This window comes from Ornithodoros turicata, chromosome 5, assembly GCF_037126465.1.
Source record: "Ornithodoros turicata isolate Travis chromosome 5, ASM3712646v1, whole genome shotgun sequence".
Classification (NCBI taxonomy): Eukaryota; Metazoa; Arthropoda; class Arachnida; order Ixodida; family Argasidae; genus Ornithodoros; species Ornithodoros turicata.
The window spans coordinates 25,679,307-25,698,310 of NC_088205.1; the positions used below are offsets into that span (position 1 = coordinate 25,679,307).

The following is a 19,004-nucleotide window of genomic DNA, read 5'->3' on the forward strand; positions in this document are numbered from 1 at the left end:
TCTCACTACCACAGAAGTGGAAGCTGCAAGGAGATACTGGATAGTGGCGGCACAGCAGCAGTTTTTCGGCCATCAACCTACCGAGCATAAGTCTCTTCAGAATACGTCAGTCTTCCACGACGAGCATGGTATACTGCGCATGAAGGGCCGCCTGCAGTATGGAGGATACGCAGATTCACTTAAGCACCCCATAATCATCCTTACGGATCACCTAGTCACCGCCTTGCTAGTGATGAGCACGCATACAAGGCTTCTCCACACAGGTGTTCAAGAGACCCTAGCCGAACTCAGAGAAGAATATTGGGTCATTAGAGGTCGACAGGTCGTCAAGAGTCCTCCGTCAGTATCTTGTTTGTAAACGCGCCAAGGCTCGTGTCTGTACTGAGCCAATGGCCCCTTTGCCGCGCCACCACCACCACCACCATTTAAGGTAATTGGCACGGATTATGCAGGACCGCTTTATTACAAGTCATCCACTGGTGCACTCTAAGAAATTTCGTTGAAAAAGACATTTACATGAACCGTTGATGTAAAATTTTACAGAACCATTTGTAGAGCCGCTTTAACAGGGCTGCTCGGTCAATCCACACAAAAATGGTCGCTGAGGCGGTCTCCGCTGCGGAGAGTCGGAGTATGTTTTGCAACAGTCAAGTAGCCCCGCAGAAGAACCTAGATACAGAAGTTGGAAGCAGGACTCGCCCAACACGACAGTTCGCCCCCACCGTTATTGCTTTGAAGCAGGAACAGCGCACGAACGTTCAAAGTGTCGACGGACGCCGTGGCAACCGTCATTCGCCTTTCTCTTCGCCTGCGCTGCAGTTCTGTTGAAGCGTTGGTATGTACACTGCAGTTTCTGCTCTTGTAGTGCTGGAAGTCTGTTACAGCTAATACTCCGATAATGGAGTGATAGTTTGGGTTTCTTCGCATATATTGCTTAGAATACGGAAATCGTGTTTTCTACTTGTCACCCCGCAGGAGAAAAGCAGACGCTGTCGTGTTCGTAATGTCGGTTACTACAACCATTCAGTTGGTACGTCAGGCATGGCAGCAAAAGCAATGTTGCGTTCATACAGTTGGTATTGTGTTGTGCTCGTGATTCTTGTTATTTTTGTTGTTGTTGTGGGCGGAATATGATATTCACGCCTTTTAATTCTTCATAATTCTTCATGTCGGTAGGTGTAAGTTACACGTTCTTATTTTGTTCCTTTTTTCACAGATGACGAACAAATGTAAGCTGCAACATCGATGTCTTCACGTACGAGTTACTTTAGACATCAAAAGGCAACATCCTAATGTCAGAAAGTATACGTTTCCATGTTTTGCGTCTGAATGCAATGCGAAGCGTTTTCTTCACATTCCGTTTTCTCTTCCCAGTGCCTAAGAAATCCTGCTCGTAAAAAGCAACAACTGCCGGCTCCAACGATTTTCAGCATGGAGGAGACTGAGTCATTTCTTCTTGAAGAATTGCAGGTACCGACAGAAAACGGAGCATACAAGACGTGATCTTCTCCTGTAGGTAAGCTTTGTGCTGAGATTGCATGAATGCACCCATGTGTGCTTGCAGCATTATAAAGCACATGATAGCAGTGCACGTTGCTCTCCAGGCAGGACAACCAATCCAGGATATCTCTGTTCCATCCACGCTAGTCATATATTAGAAATTGGTAAGTAATGTGCTGAGATCGTGTTGTGGAAGCCAGGGGTGCTTTGCTGCATTATGGAGCACATTGTAGTAGAGCACTTTGCGTTTCAGGCAGGAGAAACACTGCAGGGTGTCGCTCTTCCACCCATGCCAGTCATATTATCAATTGGTAAGTCTCCCATGCAAAAACTTCTGGGAAAAGCATAGGAGAGATCATGAACGTGCTGAGGAATAGATTCCTCCAATGTGTAACTTGCTCAGACATTTTATAACGGACAGAATACAAAACTGTCCCAAATGACAAATTGCACATATGGTTTGAGTACCCTGGACTATACAGCCCTCAAACATATGCTGACAGAACAATGTCCATCTTATGTACCTAGTCCCAAAAGTACAGTTGTACGGTTGCGCTGTCATTTGTGCCACTTGCTCTTGTACTATACTTTGGATGGAGCATACATTTCAGATGCTTCCTTGAGGTCTATCAACCGGTGGGAGCTACGTGAATGCACAAGAAGCATTGTTCGAGCACAGAGAAGGTTCTCTTGTTGGGGGCATCAAGCAGCATCAAATGCTTGGATGCTTGAATAGACCCTCAGAGTAGCCCCTCTGCACATGAGAAGAGTTAATTTATGATTGCAAGTGTGTGGAACTACAGGAAGATCCTCAATAAAGACGAGCAGTTCTAGGACTGACGGTTTTGTCATGGACTTCACCACGTTTCTTGCGGAGTTTCTTACCTGTAGAAAGAAATCCTTCCAAGGCAGCGGACAGAGTGCTATAATTTTGATATAGGTACAGAACTAGTATGTAATATGTAACTGGGGTCTTGTAAAATTTACATAAACCTGTTCTAATGCAAGAACAGGAAAGCCTGTTGCTACAACAGGCAATACCGGTTATATCAACAGCCCCTGTAAATTTATTGAAACAGGCCTATGTAAATATTAACAGGACTCCTGGACTATTTTTTTCCAGCACTTTCCTGTTAAAACAACAGAAATTTTTCTCACTGTGGAGCACTCAAGAAGTCCTTGTTCCGATCTCAACACATGTTTGTTGCAAAACACACGTTTAATCGGACAGCTTAAACCGACGTAAGCATACATAGACGTACATGTGATTATATCCAGCTATGCAATATGATGCACGATCGATGCAATGCGTTGCTATGCGGTAAAAAGACTACATTCGGAAGCGACTTACTGCCACGCCTCACAAAACACAACTGAAATTCTTGCACCTTACACCTCGGAGAGGCACCGCGTAAGGGGTGCCCGAGACGGGGTCCAAAAGGTGGCTCCAGTTACGGTGGAGCATGGCCATGAAGGCACCTTACACCTCGGAGAGGCACCGCGTAAGGGGCGGCCGAGACGGAGTTCAGATAGTAGCTCTGGTTACAGTGGGACACATAGCCACGAAGGCAGAACACTCCCCGTCTGGTATCGCAAGATACCACAATACAAAACAAACTATACTGAAATGATCACTGCACTGCAATGTTCACTCTCGGTCGCTTGAAAGCAGGAGGAACGCTTCGCCGATGGGCCTTTGGAAGACCTTCACGACACCATGCTCGCATATCTTCACCTCCACCCTGCGCACTCTTCCATCGGAGCTGCGAAATGTATTGGTGACGCACCCCATGGGCCATTCATTTCGCACGGTGTCCCGGTTCCTGAGAAGCACGATGTCACCCGCGCGAACGTCCCGTTGCCTTCTCTGCCACTGCCGTCGGCCATACAGCGTAGGGAGATATTCCTTACTCCATCGGCTCCAAAATGCGTTGGCCATGGGTTGCACTTGTTTCCACTGCCTCCGGTAGATGTTCTCATGCTCGAACTCGCCAGCAGGTGGAGGAATGCCGCCCGTTTTCTGCGTGAGGATAGCGTTTGGGGTAAGAATGGTTGGATTCTCTGGGTCCGTCGACACTGAAGTCAGTGGTCTGCTATTGACGATGGATGCCACCTCTGCCAGAAGTGTGGTGAGCATATCGTGCGACAGTCGTGATCTGTCGGTGCCAAGGAGCATCGAATCCAGAATGCGCCGAACAACTCCGATCATGCGCTCCCAGGCACCACCCATGTGAGAGGCATGAGGGGGGTTGAATATCCATGTGCAACCCTGCTCATGGAGGTACTTGTCCACGTCACAGTCCCCGGGGGCAGCCGTGTTGATCTTCAGCTCCTTGCACGCACCGGTGAAGTTGGTACCGCAGTCAGACCTCAGCAGTTTGACGGGCCCTCTGATGGCGAAGAAACGCCGCAGGGCGTTAATGAATGAAGAAGTATCCATGGAGTCGATGACCTCGATGTGTACCGCTCTTACGCAGAGGCAGGTGAAAAGCACAGCCCATCTTTTGTTGTTGGACAGTCCTCCCCTTGTCCTGCGTGCCCTCACCAGCCAGAGTCCAGAGACGTCGACGCCCACGTAGGTGAATGGAGGATCCGTGCGAAGCCTGTCTCGTGGCAAGTCGGCCATGATTTGCTGCTGAGGCCTGCCCCTCAGTTTGCGACATTTGATGCAGTTGTGGATGACGGATCCGACACATCTTTTGGCCCCAACAATCCATAGGCCAGCTGCTCTGATGGCACCTTCTGTGAAGTGGCGGCCTTGGTGTGCAACCCTTTCGTGATGATGTCGAACCAGCAACGTGGCGATGTGATGTCGAGGAGGTACGACAATTGGATGTCGTTCGTTTTGGCTCAGGGTTGAGTTCCGAAGCCGTCCGCCGATCCTGATGAGGCCGTCCTCGTCCATGTAAGGGTCCAGCTTCCAAAGAGGGCTGTCCTTCGGTACCACACGTTCCATCTCAAGGCATCTGACCTCTCTCGGGAACGCATCGCGTTGGACGTTTGCGATGATTAACTTCTCAGCTGTAGAAAGTTCTTCGTCCGTACGTGACCTGCCACAAAGATGCCAGTGTCTGCAAGGTTGGGACGCGGCATCACGCTGGGACTGGAACGAACGCGCAATGTGCTGCAGGTGCGCAATTGCCCTGACAAGCCTTGTCCAACTTGAGAATCGTTCGAACCTCTGAGAGCCAAGCTGCAGCTGCAGTGATGCGTTGGTTGCGAATGTTGTGACAAGTGGACGGACCTCCTCGTCCCTCTCTGGATCCACAAGCTGGAAGGTGTCGCAAGCAGTCCCTGACATGGGGATGTCTATCGCACGCAGGAAGTCTGGGCCAGTTAGCCAGGTTGTTTCAGCGAGACGACCAGCAGAGGCTGTTCTTGTGGCTACGTCGGCAGGGTTCTTCTCGCTGGGAACGTAGTTCCACTGATCAGGATGGCTTGACCTGCGTATGCGCTCAACTCTGTTGCTGACATACACGTAGAATCGTCTCGACTCGTTGCCATATGTATCCCAGTACCACCCTACTGTCCGTGTAGAATTTTATGGCGTCGAGGCTGATGTCCAGTTCGTTGACGATGACGTCCGCCATCTCTACCGCAAGCACAGTTCCACAGAGTTCCAGTCTCGGGATCGTGTGCTCCCGTTTCGGTGCAAGTTTCGCCTTCCCGAGGACGAAGCCGACGTGAGTCTCGCCCGAAGGGTCTGTGCTTCTCAAGTAGGCCACTGCTGCGATAGCCTTCGTTGATGCGTCAGAGAATATGCACAGCTCCCTACGGCACGCTGAGCTGAGGGAGATGGCACCGTACGTACGGGGGATCTTAATTTTGTTCAGTGCCGGCAGAGAGTCTCTCGAGGTTTCCCACTCCTTGCTCTTGGGAAGCTCATCGTCCCAACCCTGAGTTAGTGATGATAGCTCTCTGAGCAGAAGTCGTCCCTGTATCGTGACAGGCGCAGCGAATCCCAATGGGTCGTACAGGCTGTTGACTGTCGACAAGACTCCCCGCTTTGTGTGTGGCTTCTCGTTTGGAGGAACGTGGAACGTGAAGGTGTCGCCTTTGATGTCCCAACGTAGGCCCAGGCTACGCTGTGATGGAGGCACGTCCGATCCCAGATCCAGGTCCTTTAGGTCCGTGGCGTATTCGTCCGATGAGAAAGCTTTCATCACAGTGACACTATTAGAGGCTATTTTATGCAGTCGCAGGTTCGCTGTTGACAGCATGTCCCGCGTCCTTCGGAGAAGATCGATAGCAGCGTGTTCGGTAGGGAGGGATGTAAGTCCATCGTCAACGTAGAAATTTCTTTCCACGAATTCCCTGACGTCGGTTCCAAACTGCTCTTCACCCTCTATGGCCGTTCGTCGCAGACCGTACGTTGCGACAGCCGGTGAAGGACTGTTTCTGAACACGTGAACTCGCATCCTGTACTCCACCACTTCCTTGGTCGGGTCGTTGTCCAGGAACCAGAAGAATCTGAGAAAGTCTCTATCTTCTTCACGGACGACGAAGCAGTAGAACATTTGCTGTATGTCCGCAGTGACAGCGAATGATTCTTTCCGGAATCGAAGTAGAACTTCGAGGAGGCTGTTCACAAGGTTGGGCCCAGACAAGAGCACATCATTCAGAGAAATGCCTTGGAATTTGGCGCTGGAGTCGAAGACGACACGTATTTGTCCTGGCTTTTTTGGATGATATACGCCGAAGATGGGGAGGTACCAATATTCCTGTCCATTGCCCTTCTCCGGGGCCAACTCGGCGTGTCCGTTCGCGAGGACGTTGGCCATGAAAGCCAAGAAGTGGTTCTTCACCTCCGGCTTCCTTTCCATTGTACGGCGAAGTGACGTGAATCGAGACATTGCTTGGTCCCGGTTGTCTGGCAGTACACGTCTCTGTGCGCGGAAGGGCAGCGGAGCAACCCAGCTGCTTTCATCATCTATCGAGAAGCCTTCTTCCATCATCTCAAGGAAATGTCTATCCTCAATGGAGAGCGCGATCTTGTTGTCGTCCTTTGTCGTATCGAACACTGAACTGCCGATATCTGCAGTGCGTGGAACAGTATCGCACAGCCCAGTCCTTTCGTTGGCCGCGTTGCCGACGCACGGGTCGGGCACGATCTTCTCCCTGATGAAGACGTGACCCGGACACGGAGCGAAGATGCTTGCGCGGTTGTCTTCGATCAACGTAGTCCTGAACACATTGATAGATGTCGGCTTCCGGATGCCATTGATGCAGACGTTACCTACAATGACCCAGCCGAGATCCAGCCTCTGGGCGTATGGAGCGTTGCTGCTACCATTCACCTGTTGGCGTACCTTGTGCACTTGCAAGATATCTCTGCCCAAAAGAAGAAGTATCGCAGCGTCGTCTTCCAGAGGCTGAAGTAGGTGAGCTATTTTTCTGAGATGTGGATGGTGCTGCGCCACCTCCGGTGTAGGAATTTCACTCCTGTCGTCGGGAATCTGAGTGCATTCGATGAGGGTTGGGAGCTGAAGTTGAGTACGTCTGTCGATAGACTCCACGACGAACCCGTTTGCTCGTCTTCCCGTAGTCTCGATTATGCCAGCGCAGGTTTTGAGCGTGTACGGTGAGTCGTCTCCGTGGACGTTGAACATGTCGAAGAAGCTTGGCCTCGTCAGGGATCGATTACTCTGGTCGTCCAGAACAGCGTACATTTTGCGTGACCGCTCTGGCTGACCCTTTGGATGAACCCTGACCAGGCAGATCTTAGAACATGACATATTCCAAGAGCTGTCTCCACACACATTCGTGCACTTCGAAATCACTTCTGGCGTCGAAACGTGGCTGTCTTCCTCCCCGCCGTCCTGGGAATGTCTTGTGGAAGGAGACATTTCGTACTGGATAGGATCTGGATGGAGAGCCGAAGCGTGTCCGTCGCTACCGCATACACTGCACTTGATCAATTCTCTGCAGTTCTTGGAGAAGTGATCGATAGACGAACAGCACCTGAAGCAGACTCCGAATTCCCTCAACATGGCCCTCCTTTCTGTGAGAGGTTTCTGACGGAAGCCACGTCATTTGTTCAGAGGATGAGGCTTCCGATGCAGAGGACATTCCTTGCCCGCGTCCTTGACTGCCTTGGATGAAGGTGCCACCGGTTCCGTTAAATGCGTCGTCTGATTGGCTTGGGCAGACTGGACGTCTGTTTTGTTCACAATCACCGGCGGTTTAGTGCCTGGATTTCCAGGAGAGGACCGGTCTTCATTTGGACGGTTCTTGCGGAAGGATGAAGATGCGGATGAACCAAAGAGAAAGCTCGGATCATTCCTTGCCTTGGCTATGTCGCGAACGAACTTGGCAAAGATAGAGAAGGGCGGGAAGGTCACTCGGTTCTGTTCCTTATACCTTGACCCGTGTGTGATCCATTTTTCTTGGATGCTTGAAGGGAGTTTCTCCACGATGGGGTTCACACCACGAGCAGTATCCAAGTAGCTGAGTCCTGAAAGACGAGGGTCCGACTTCGCTGACTCCAGTTCTAGAAGCAGGTCCCCGAGCTCTCTTAGTCTCGGGTGGTCATTGTTAGAGATCTTGGAGAAGCCGTCGAGCCTCCTCAGCAAGGCGTTCTCGATTGCCTCTGCCCTGCCAAAGGTCTCGTCTAATCTCTCCCATGCCATGCGCAGGCCAGCAGGAGGGTTGTTGACGTGAACTGATCGCAATCGCTTGACATGTCTCGAAGACTCCCTTCCCAGCCACTTCACCATGAGATCAAGTTCCTCGCTCGCCGTGATGTCCAAATTCTTGGTGGCGTTATCGAACGAAGACCTCCACGACATGTAGCTCTCCGGTTGATCGTCAAATTTAGTGAGACCTGTGTTCACCAACTCCCGTCGTACGAGAAACTTCGCGAGGTCTGTTATTGTCCTGTCCACGGGTCCTGTGGGTGCTGGTGCAGTCAGGATATCTTCGTACTGCGTACTGCCCGCCCCAGCACTTTCACATCCGGGGCTAGACGTCCTGACCGGATGCCCCATACTTAATTGTTGTCCCACTGGTACGAAGGTTGAAGCAGTGGCATTCAAAGGAGCGGCGGAACCGCGCGTATTGTGAGCTCGAACCTCCTGCACAGCATCCGCTTGCCGCGACGCGTATAGACTACCCTGCAGAAGACGCATCGCGGGATGTGCGCGTTGAGTATGTTCCCCATTCGACTGTGCAGTGTGGGTCCCCTGAAGCCTGAGATCCTCCGTCACTTGAACGTCTTTCGTTAAAACGTCTGAAGGAATCCCGTGAGCGAATCGATCCCTGTCCAATTCCGAATTATCTGTTACAGCATCGTAGAGCTTCAGATTTTCGGCCTCCGCGGCCACCTCAAGTACCCGCGCTTGCGTCTCCGCGGCTGCTACATCTCTTTCCTGCTGTAACAGTTGCAAGCTAACTTTCCATTCAGCCTTCCTTCGACTTGCTGTGGCCGCTGCCACCTGTTCTTGTTCTTCGATCTGGGCTCTGCGAAGCTTCAATTCTGCCTCTTTCTTACTGTAGGCAGAACGGACCTTAGCTGTTTCTGCATCGGCTCTTGCCTTCGCTGCGGACGCACTTACGGACGAGACGTTGGACTGGGCAGACCGCACAGAACATCGTGAGGGTGTAGAATCGCGTGAGGCGCTTGAGCGAAGCGAGGCCGTTTCCAGAACTACATCTAGGCGCTGCCTCGCCTCGGCGATTGCCTTTTGCACTAAACCATCACGCTCCTGGTCAATAGCTTTCTGTCCATCTCGCTCGTGGAGGCTCTCTTCCGTGCCGATCCGCGTGAGGAAGGTAAAGAGTCTCCCTGACAGGCACCGATATTTGCTGAACGTTGCACTGAGTTCCTCTATTGCCCGCCGTATAACGTCAGGAGAATTGGCGACCGAAGCATTCAGAAGGCACACGTCTGTTTCTTCCCATGCTCTGTCGAGCTTAATTCCAAAATCTTCCTTGTCGCTCGCGAACTTCTCAAGTGCCTTGAGCGATAGGCTGACCTTTCGTTTAGGGCGAGTGTCCTGACTTGCTTGCGTTGGGTCGATGTTAGAGGCACCACCACTCACAATATCCTCTCCAGCGTGGTAATTCATGTTGCTCATGAAGCGTCGTCTTCGAAGAGCAGAATCCGTTGATGTGCAGTCTTTTTACTATTCCGATCTCAACACATGTTTGTTGCAAAACACACGTTTAATCGGACAGCTTAAACCGACGTAAGCATACATAGACGTACATGTGATTATATCCAGCTATGCAATATGATGCACGATCGATGCAATGCGTTGCTATGCGGTAAAAAGACTGTGACATTCGGAAGCGACTTACTGCCACGCCTCACAAAACACAACTGAAATTCTTGCACCTTACACCTCGGAGAGGCACCGCGTAAGGGGTGCCCGAGACGGGGTCCAAAAGGTGGCTCCAGTTATGGTGGAGCATGGCCATGAAGGCACCTTACACCTCGGAGAGGCACCGCGTAAGGGGCGGCCGAGACGGAGTTCAGATAGTAGCTCTGGTTACAGTGGGACACATAGCCACGAAGGCAGAACAGTCCTACATACTCATTGTTACATGTGCCGTCACGAGGGCCATTCACCTTGAGCTCACGAAGTCAATGTCGGCCGAGGATTTCATGCAAGCGTTCATAAGATTCATCGCGAGACGTGGCGTTCCGCTGAAGATCTATTCTGACAACTTCCTCACATTTAAACGTGTCCGCCGAGACCTCACCCTGGCACGGCTGTCCCAGGACTTTCAAGTCACCGGGCTCCTTACATCGAACCGAGTCACTTGGCGTTTCATTGCGGAACGTGCTGCCTGGCGGGGAAGTTTTTGGGAAAGGTTTGTCGCAGCGTCAAGACCTCCCTCCGCAAGGTTTTGGGAAAGAGCACGCTGAGGTTCGAGTATTTAGCTACGGTTGTCACTCAGGTGGAAGCTGTCATCAATTCGAGACCCCTCACCTACATCTCTGAAGATCCAAGCGACTCCGAAGCGCTTTCACCTGCTCACTTCTTGGTGGGCGAAAGACTCACAGCCCTTCCAGCACCCCGGCCATTGGATGCGGGCAGTTCCACGTCGGGGAATCTCCGAAGACGCTGGGCCTACCAAGAAAACCTGACCGCGGTTCTTTGGGCGAAATGGACTAGGGAATACATTTTGTGCTTGCGATCGATGAATGTCTGTCCGCCATGCCCTTCGACTGGCATCAAGGTTTTGCATATCGCACTCCTCGCTAAAGCAAATGTATCCCGAGTAGCATGGCCTCTGGGTCGAGTCGAAGAGGTATTCGTCAGCGAAGACGGCAGAGCACGGTCATGCCGTGTAAGGTTGGCGGACGGGAGGATATTAACCCGACCAATTCTGCTGCTTTACAGGCTGAAGGGCGACACTGCGTGAGCTTCGGAATTGTTTCGCGGGGGAGTGTGTTGAGGAAGATGACACAATGACGTCACTACGCATCATCCTCGTGATCGCGCTTGAGCGAGGTTTTTCATTCCACTTCAGTTTGTTGCATTAAACGGACATCTCTTCTGTCACCTCTGTGGCTCCTTGGCTTTATTCCACAACAAGTTATCGGACATAGTAAACTGAGGTGGTCCACTGTTGATACAAATAGACTTTGCTTAGCAGCAGCTTAGAAATCGTACTTGACGGGCAGTACATAGTATATATATTTAGCTTGAAAATATATATCCATTACTCTTCTTCACTCACCTGCTTTCATGTTTACGGGTAGCTTCCTCAACGGAGCCTGAAGCCCCTGAGGTGAGGCAGCATCATCACTGCACCCACTATGCAAGAGCAGACAAATGCTGTGCAGCCTCTGATTCCTCTCTGCAGCATTATCTCGCCGGATGTAGTTCCGTAGACGGGCTTATGGCATTTTTTAACAAACGGAAATAGACATGAAATAACAGATGATTTTACCAGAAAGATAAGAAGATAACGGATGAAATCAAACAAGAATCAACGTCGTATGACGTGCCAAACGTATAAAAATTAAAATTTATCGCCTGTTCCTTCGACATAATCGGCCATGTTTACTGAGGACTTTTAGACCCAACCGGCGGCACAGTCTCATGCCCGCACCGCCTAGTGCGTGCTTGGGCCCAGAAACTCCCAATCTGTCAAACCCAAACTCACCCAACCTTAAAGTGAGGTGAAATAACCCAACCCAACGACCCTACCTTTTGCAAGATGGCAACCGCCGAATCTGTTAGGATTAGCATTGCCGTGTTTCTCCTGCGCTAGAAGTGCTTCAGATGGTGTTGTTGAAACGCTATGAAAAAGCTTCTAGACCACACATTTTTATAATTCTTTTTTTATATTCGATATATATAGCCTTCTTCCACTTCAATGCATTATTTCGCTTTTAAACACGCTGGCTAATTTTTAAAAGCCATAAGCCCGTCTACGGAACTACACCCATCTTGCCTATACAATTCAGGTTCTGTATATATATATATATATATATATATTTTTTTTTTTTCACTTTCCAGTTCCCCTTATCATGTGCATGAATATGATGTTGAGGGCTGAATAAGCTAGGTTGCTTTGAAGAGGTGAAGACTTTTGTTTCCTATCTTGTAATCATTACTCACGTGGGCTACATCCAGTTGCCAGGACTACAGCTGCATTCTGTTATCCTTCTCCTTCTGACAGCAAGGCTTCACTGGTCTGCTGCTCTCTTTTCGCCCCAGCACAACATGCACTCTCCACGCGCTCATATACTGCAAGCTCTCACACAACCCGCGGCCACTGGCCATTCTGTGAGGCTTCAGTGGACCACGGGACACGTAGGCCTTCTTGGTAACGGCCGCGCAAGCACAATTTGGCGAGACTCGCAACATCTACCAGAGCTCTCCCTGATACCCCTCTACCCATAACGACCTCTGCCTGTTTCCTGCACATTCGCCGTTGACGCTGTGTCCGTACCTGGCAGTTCCGAGCGGACTCTACCTCATATGATCATTTCTTACTTCTCATTGACTCCCTACACGATTTTACTATTGCCTGCTGTTGCAATAGAGCTAAAGAGTCACTCCTCAATCGTCTTCGAATGAATGTTGCACGCTGTTGGAGTCGAGCGTCAGCAACAGCAGAGTCCGTGGTACCGAGGTAAAGGGTTAATGGAAAACTGAGAACATACAGGTGCGCGCAGATACGCACGCACACCCAAGCATGCAGAAGGTGCCAGTGTTGTCGGCTTCTTCCAACACCCAACCTCGACAACTAATCGCCCACGAAGTTTATGTGAATCCTGAGCGCCTCGAGTCTACGCTGCATAAACCAGACGATCTGGCGCCACTCCTTTGTTGCTCCTCTCCGAGCGCCTAACCTGGGGCTGCTGGCTGTCTGGTGGGGGTCACTGTTGGCAGTAAGTCAACAACGAAGTCACCTGAGGAACCCGAATCCTGTTTACGGGGAGTAGGTTCCTTGGGTCCTTCTGGCGACTGGCGTCTGAGTTCAAGGGACGTACTACCGGCTTCACTTCCGCCGCAAAACTTCGCCATGATTGGAGTCTCGTCGAAAACTACACTCCGAGTGACCTTGACCTTGTGAGTATCCTTCAGGAGCATCCTATAGCCTTTTTGGGTTTCGCTGAAGCCCACTAAAACGCCTTCCACAGCACGAGCGTCCCATTTACTGCGGTTTGCCCTGGGTACGTGCATGAAAACTCGGCTGCCAAACATCCGCAGATGCTGCAGAGCGGGCACCAGGTGTCTTATCTACTGCTCTGCTCGGTAGCCGGTTCTGAAGGTAACAAGCAGTTACCACAGCTTCTCCCCAGTACGTCTTGGGTAACTCTGCACTAGACAGCATACTTCGTGCGCTCTCACTTTCTCTCTGCCACACCATTTTGTTCTTTTTTTTATTGCGTGTTAGCGCCGCGAAGCAACCAGCGGCGTACAGATGTGGACAGACGGAGAGAGGAAGGAGGAAGGAGTGGGGGACAGGGGGATTAGTATGCGTCCTGGGCCGACTTCAGGGGGAACTGTGCCGACATTCGTCTTTAAAGTCTTCGGAAAGCCCAGGGAAAACCTCAGACAGCACAGCCGGCGGTATGATTCGAACCCACCACCTCCCAGTTTTCAGCACGACCTTGGTTACCACGAACGAGCGGACGCCTTAGCCCACTCGGCCATGCCGCTGGTACCATTTTGTTCAGGGCTATATCAGACAGACGTCTGAAGTTCGATGCCATACCTCCGGAAAACTTCGAGCGTCTTCCCACCAGTGTACTCTGTCCCGTTATCAGCACGGAGGACCTTCGGGACTTTTCCAAACTTGGTCCGTACAGCCGCCAAATATTCGTGAAGTTTGGACCAGACTTCGTCCTTTGATTTGAGAAAGTACACTACCGTATACCTGGAAAAATCGTCAATAAACGTAAGAAAGTACCGGTTCTTGCTGGGTGTCAGAGTCGTCATTGGTTCACAGACATCCGAGTGTACTATGTCAAGAATATTCGCAGCTCGCGTGCCGCCGCTTTTAGGGAAGGATGCCTCCTTCATCTTTCCTTGAATACAACTAGTGCACTGCTGCAGATGATCGCACTTCGCAATGTGAATACCTTCAGCCAAAGCCTTGTCCTGGAGCCGTTTGACAGCGCCTGGGTCCCGCTGCCCCAAACGATGATGCCAAACATGAATACAGTTCTGATGACGTGACGAAAGTCGAGTGGTGTGCGCCTCTGCAGTGCCAGGTTCCGTGAGGCGCAACCGATAGAGGTCCTTAAGAATTGCCCGCGTAGCCACAACATTCGTTCCTCGAGAAATGACGCAGCGGTCATTTGCGAAAGTTACAACGTGGCCTTGTTGCGTCAGCCTTGTGACTGAAAGGAGGTTACTCTCCAATGCAGGAACATACAGGACATTGGTAACTTGTACCTTTTGAAGCGTTGTGTCAGAAATCTTGCAATAAAGAACCCCATCTCCGATACCTTCCGGGGAGACCTGCTGCCCATTGGCGACGGTAACGATCTCAGCCCTAGTCCTGTAGTTCTTCGTGAAGAAACTTCGGTCATTACACATGTGACCGGTTGCACCTGAATCGATGTGCCAGGTCGTGGATGAAGAACTTCCGTTAAGGAGAAAAGCGACCTCTGGGGGTGAAGAACCACGTGACGTAACCGTCTTTGCTCGCTGTTTCCCGCGCTGTCTCCGCCTTTGTGCGTTCCATGCTGGACAATCACGTTTCAAGTGTCCCTCCTTCTTACAGAAGAAACATTCCAGGGAGTGTCCGGAGCGCAAGACCAGACACCACTGCTGTGGTAGTCATCTTCGCCTTTCTCTTGTAGCGGGCCGTGGACAATGACGAAGAATGCCACGCGCCTGAAGCACCTGCCTCAGTTCCACCGGCGCGGCCATGGAGATAGGCCACCGTCATCGCCTCTCCGTGGCATACCATCATCGCCGGTCGGGGCTCATGTAGAGGAAGACCATCGTCCTTTACATTTGGTGACCCGAACATTCGAACACCATGTTCGGAGCAATTCGGCTCGTTACTATCCCAAATTCCTGACGACGCCTTCGACGAGCACTACCACAGCGCTCTATACATGGACCCACCGCCAGCAAACCTCGCCGTTAACGTACCCGGCGCCTTTCCACTTGCGGCCTCACCGTCCAGCACGGCCCGCCCACCTCTGCAGCCGTGCAGCATTTCACCGTCCGGCTCACGACGACAGCATCACGACTGCCCTTCTCCTGTCGACTGACGCGCCGACGCTCACGTACCGTCACCCTCCACGCTACCGATTTGGACGACCATGCAACGCTCCGACTGGTCACTGGTTATACGATCCTCTAACCGACCATCGCTTGACGGATCCCGGGGACCGCCCTGCGCTGTGCACGGACCCCAGCACACTCACTACCCGCCACTTCCCTTCCGCCTCTCGACGCTCATTCGCAGCCGGCCGCGACAACAGAGCAAAGTGCTCGCCTGCCGGTGTCTGCAGTCGCGGCCGTCGACGCCACGGGCCGCATTAGCCGGCGTCTCGGCAGTTTTCACGGCAGTCCTCACGGGTACGCAGCATCACTTCCTGGGACCCTGAGCTCACGCTCCCGTGCCGGTTCCGGCAACCCAGGCCACGACTCTGACGCCCAACGATTCGCCCTTCATCTGCCTCACTCATCGAGAGCTTCACGCAACGGGTATTCTGCTGTCCCACGAATTCGTCCAGTAGTGCACGTCATCCACGGCTGCTCTCGCTCTCTCCTCCGGTGTAGACGCAGTTCACCATTCTTTCTCGCCGCTCCGCGTCTGGGGAGGGGAGCACTGTAGCGGGCCGTGGACAATGACGAAGAATGCCACGCACCTGAAGCACCTGCCTCAGTTCCACCGGCGCGGCCATGGAGATAGGCCACCGTCATCGCCTCTCCGTGGCATACCATCATCGCCGGTCGGGGCTCATGTAGAGGAATACCACCGTCCTCTACACTCTTATACTCGTCCACAAGCTTCCCTTTCACGTACTCTAATGTCAGATCCTCAACAGGGCGAGCATCGAGGGCTGTGACGAGAGCTTCATAACTGTCCGGGAGGCCACTCAGCAGAAGTGTAGCAACTTGAAAATATGTTGTATCTTCACCGATTCCTCTTAGACGCTCCACTAACTCCAAAGTTCGCCTGGTGCAACCCTGCATGTCCTCTGCCAAGTCCAACTTCGTCTGATACAATTTCCTCAGCAGATACAATTTGTTGCTAAGATTCGCCCTTTCGTGCACCTTGCGGAGCTCTTCCCACATGCTTCTTGCAGTCTTGCAGTTGCAAACATGTACTAACTGGCTGTCGTCTACGCTCAGACCAATTGTGCTCTGGGCCTTGCAATCTCCCGTAACCCACGAAGCAGTACGACCCTCAGCTTCAGGTTCGGCCTCTGTTACGTAGGACCATGTCGCTTCACGAATCAGCAGCATTTTCATTTTGAACTTCCAAGACTAGTAGTTCCCATCTCTCAGTTGGGCCACCGCAAACTTGCCTGCGTCTCCCATCGCTGGTCCTCACTCAGCTTCCGTCTCCGCGGTCTCAGTAGGTGTCTGGGCCCATAACCTGTTGGAGTCGAGCGTCAGCAACAGCAGAGTCTGTGGTACCGAGGTAAACGTTTAATGGAAAACTGAGAACATACAGGTGCGCGCGGATACGCACGCACATCCGAGCATGGAGAGGATGCCAGTGTTGTCGGCTTCTTCCAACACACGCACACCCTCACTCCTGTATAAAATGCGCCAGACGAACTCCTCCAATTGCACAACTTGTTGCGTGGAAGCCGACATTGAGCACTGTCTATTATATTGCAACCGGTATCTCTCTCAATGGCTTATCATCCAATGCCACTTGTGACAACTTGGTTACTCGAACGTCTCTTTGGCCACTCTGCTCTGCCCAGTCCTGCACAACCAGGGACGGTTACTACAGCTCTCTTGAGCTTTTAGTTAAAAAAAAAAAGCAGTGTAGCCTTAGTGGGATGACGTCACGTCCAATGAGCGAGATCAGCAAGAGGGCACAAGATACAGTTATCTTCTCTATTTGCCTCTCGCGGGTATGGACGTGTTATTCCTCACTACTGGCGGATGGTGCGCGCTGATTCTGTCCGTAGCGGTTGCGTTGATCGTTAGTGGAAAAAACAGTGCAGCCTCAGTGGAATGATGTCATGACTAATGAGCGACACCAGCAAGAGGGCACTGGATAGAGTTCTCTATTTGCCTCTCGCTGGTACGGACGTGTTACTCCTCACTGGCAGATGGTGCGCACTGATTTTGTCGGTAGCAGTTGCGTTGACCGTTAGTGGAAAAAACAGTTGCATCAGTGGGATGACGTCACGACCAATGAGCGAGACCAGCAAGAGGGCACAGGATTCAGTTCTCTCTTTGCCTCTCGCGGGTACGGACGTGTTATTCCTCACTGGCGGATGGTGCACGCTAATTCTGTCCGTAGCAGTTGCGTTGACCGTTAGTGGGAAAAACAGTGTAGCCTCAGCAGGATGACGTCGCGACCAATGAGCGAGACCAGCAAGAGGGCGCAAGATTCAGTTCTCTTTTTGCCTCTCGCGGGTACGGACGTGTTACTCCTCACTTGCGGATGGTACGCGCTGATTTTGTCCGTAGCAGTTGCGTTGACCGCTAGTGGAAAAAACAATGTAGCCTCAGTTGAGTGATGTCACGACCAATGAGCGAGACCAGCAAGAGGGCACAGGATACAGTTCTCTATTTGCCTGTCACTGGTACGGACGTGTTACTCCTCACTGGCAGATGGTGCGCAGTGATTCTGTCCGTAGCAGTTCCGTTGACCGTTAGTGGAAAAAACAGTGTTGCATCAGTGGGATGACGTCACGACTAATGAGCGAGGCCAGCAAGAAGGCGTAGGATTGTTCTCTCTTTGCCTCTCGCGGCTACGGACGTGTTATTCCTCACTGGCGGGTGGGATTCTGTTGAATTTTGTGTCGAGCAGACTTACGATGAGTCGCTCATGATCTCAGTTGTCTCGCGACGTAAAGCCCCAATTATTATCGTTACTTACGATGAGGACTGTTTTTGACTGAGTGCTGTGTACGTAGCAATACTCTGATACTGGTGAGTGTCTTTTCCACTTTGTTCAAGTGTATTTTCTATAGGCCTACTCTACTGACCAGTGCTTTCTCTGTGCCTGCTTTCCTTTGTTGTCTAGCAGTCCTGCGATTTTTCGTCGCGTGACAGTGCTCGTTGTGCAATGTCCAGACGTACCCAGACCTGTCTCATCCCATTCTGTCTTACGTTGCATGCTTTCCTTTGTTGACGCATCTAGCTCTGTATCGTTTTCTTTTTGACAAGAATGATTATTGTGAAGCAGTATCATTCTTGTCTTGACGATAGTGGTGCCACACCCTTCCTCCGGATGAGAGTAGCACTGGCATGATTCGTAATCATTTTGCGATTAAATTAGTTCATAAAGTATCTGCAAGGGGGACAGACGTGTGGCTTTTTAACGAAGAAAAAAGCATCCCGATTCAGTTCTCTGCCTGGCTCTCGGATGGAATGCAGGTGTCGCACTGCGCTCCTCGTGATATAATTGGCCCCGCTTTGTTTGCGATGAGCAGTGACGTGTCATGCATGTCGGACGTTGGTTGTTGCAATTCTTATCTGTGCATGTCCGCCATATTCTGTCTTCCATGAAAGCTGTCGTTGCGATGTTGTGCTGTGCGAAATGTTCTGTTACAGTGCGGTCATTTTGACGCTTCAGGTAACAAAGACAGCATGCAACATTTCAGATATGGCACAAGAAAATGTACAAGCAGTATTTTACGTGGCAATCTTCTGCACTCTGAGGATAGTACGCATGTAATAGTTTCCTTTTAGCTTGGGACGAAGCTGTGACTTTAGTGATACTCTTTTCGTATTACGAGTTGATAATGTTATCAGAGCGAAAGGAGAAGAATGTTATTCGCAAATGATGTCACTGTCGATGATTAAGGCACCAGGGCAGAACATCTGAAGCTATATACAGGTACATTCGCTATTACTTCATTCCTTTGTCTCGAAAAGGGCTAA

The 19,004-nt window shown here is 51.2% G+C and overlaps 2 protein-coding genes and 1 long non-coding RNA gene across 5 annotated transcripts; 2 read left to right on the forward strand and 1 right to left on the reverse strand.

The window, feature by feature from the left end:
* Positions 1-422: 422 nt before the first annotated feature.
* LOC135395409 (uncharacterized) lies at positions 423-2,308 on the forward strand. Of its 3 annotated transcripts, none has more exons than XR_010423066.1 (5): positions 423-835; positions 1,217-1,516; positions 1,585-1,664; positions 1,754-1,811; positions 2,112-2,308. It is a non-coding gene; the product is annotated as an uncharacterized LOC135395409 (long non-coding RNA). The 3 variants fall into 3 exon arrangements; XR_010423065.1 differs by having other exon boundaries at positions 1,588-1,664; XR_010423064.1 differs by having other exon boundaries at positions 1,605-1,664.
* An 840-nt stretch (positions 2,309-3,148) lies between these two features.
* LOC135395645 (uncharacterized) lies at positions 3,149-7,490 on the reverse strand. The gene is made up of 2 exons (XM_064626741.1): positions 5,002-7,490; positions 3,149-4,943 (listed from the first exon to the last, which is right to left on the reverse strand). The coding sequence occupies exons 1-2, from the start codon at positions 7,488-7,490 to the stop codon at positions 3,149-3,151; spliced, it is 4,284 nt and encodes a 1,427-aa protein (XP_064482811.1).
* Positions 7,491-9,910: 2,420 nt separating this feature from the next.
* Positions 9,911-10,369, forward strand: LOC135395646 (uncharacterized). The gene has a single exon (XM_064626742.1). The coding sequence runs from the start codon at positions 9,911-9,913 to the stop codon at positions 10,367-10,369; it is 459 nt and encodes a 152-aa protein (XP_064482812.1).
* The last annotated feature ends 8,635 nt before the right edge of the window (positions 10,370-19,004 follow it).

Coding starts and splice junctions, on each gene's coding strand:
- LOC135395646 (XM_064626742.1), top strand. CDS start 9,911: ATGGCCATGAAGGCACCTTACACCTCGGAGAGGCACCGCGTAAGGGGC.
- LOC135395645 (XM_064626741.1), bottom strand. CDS start 7,490: ATGTTGAGGGAATTCGGAGTCTGCTTCAGGTGCTGTTCGTCTATCGAT. Junction 4,944..5,001: donor GTGGTACTGGGATACATATG/GCAACGAGTCGA, acceptor GCGCATACGCAG/GTCAAGCCATCCTGATCAGT.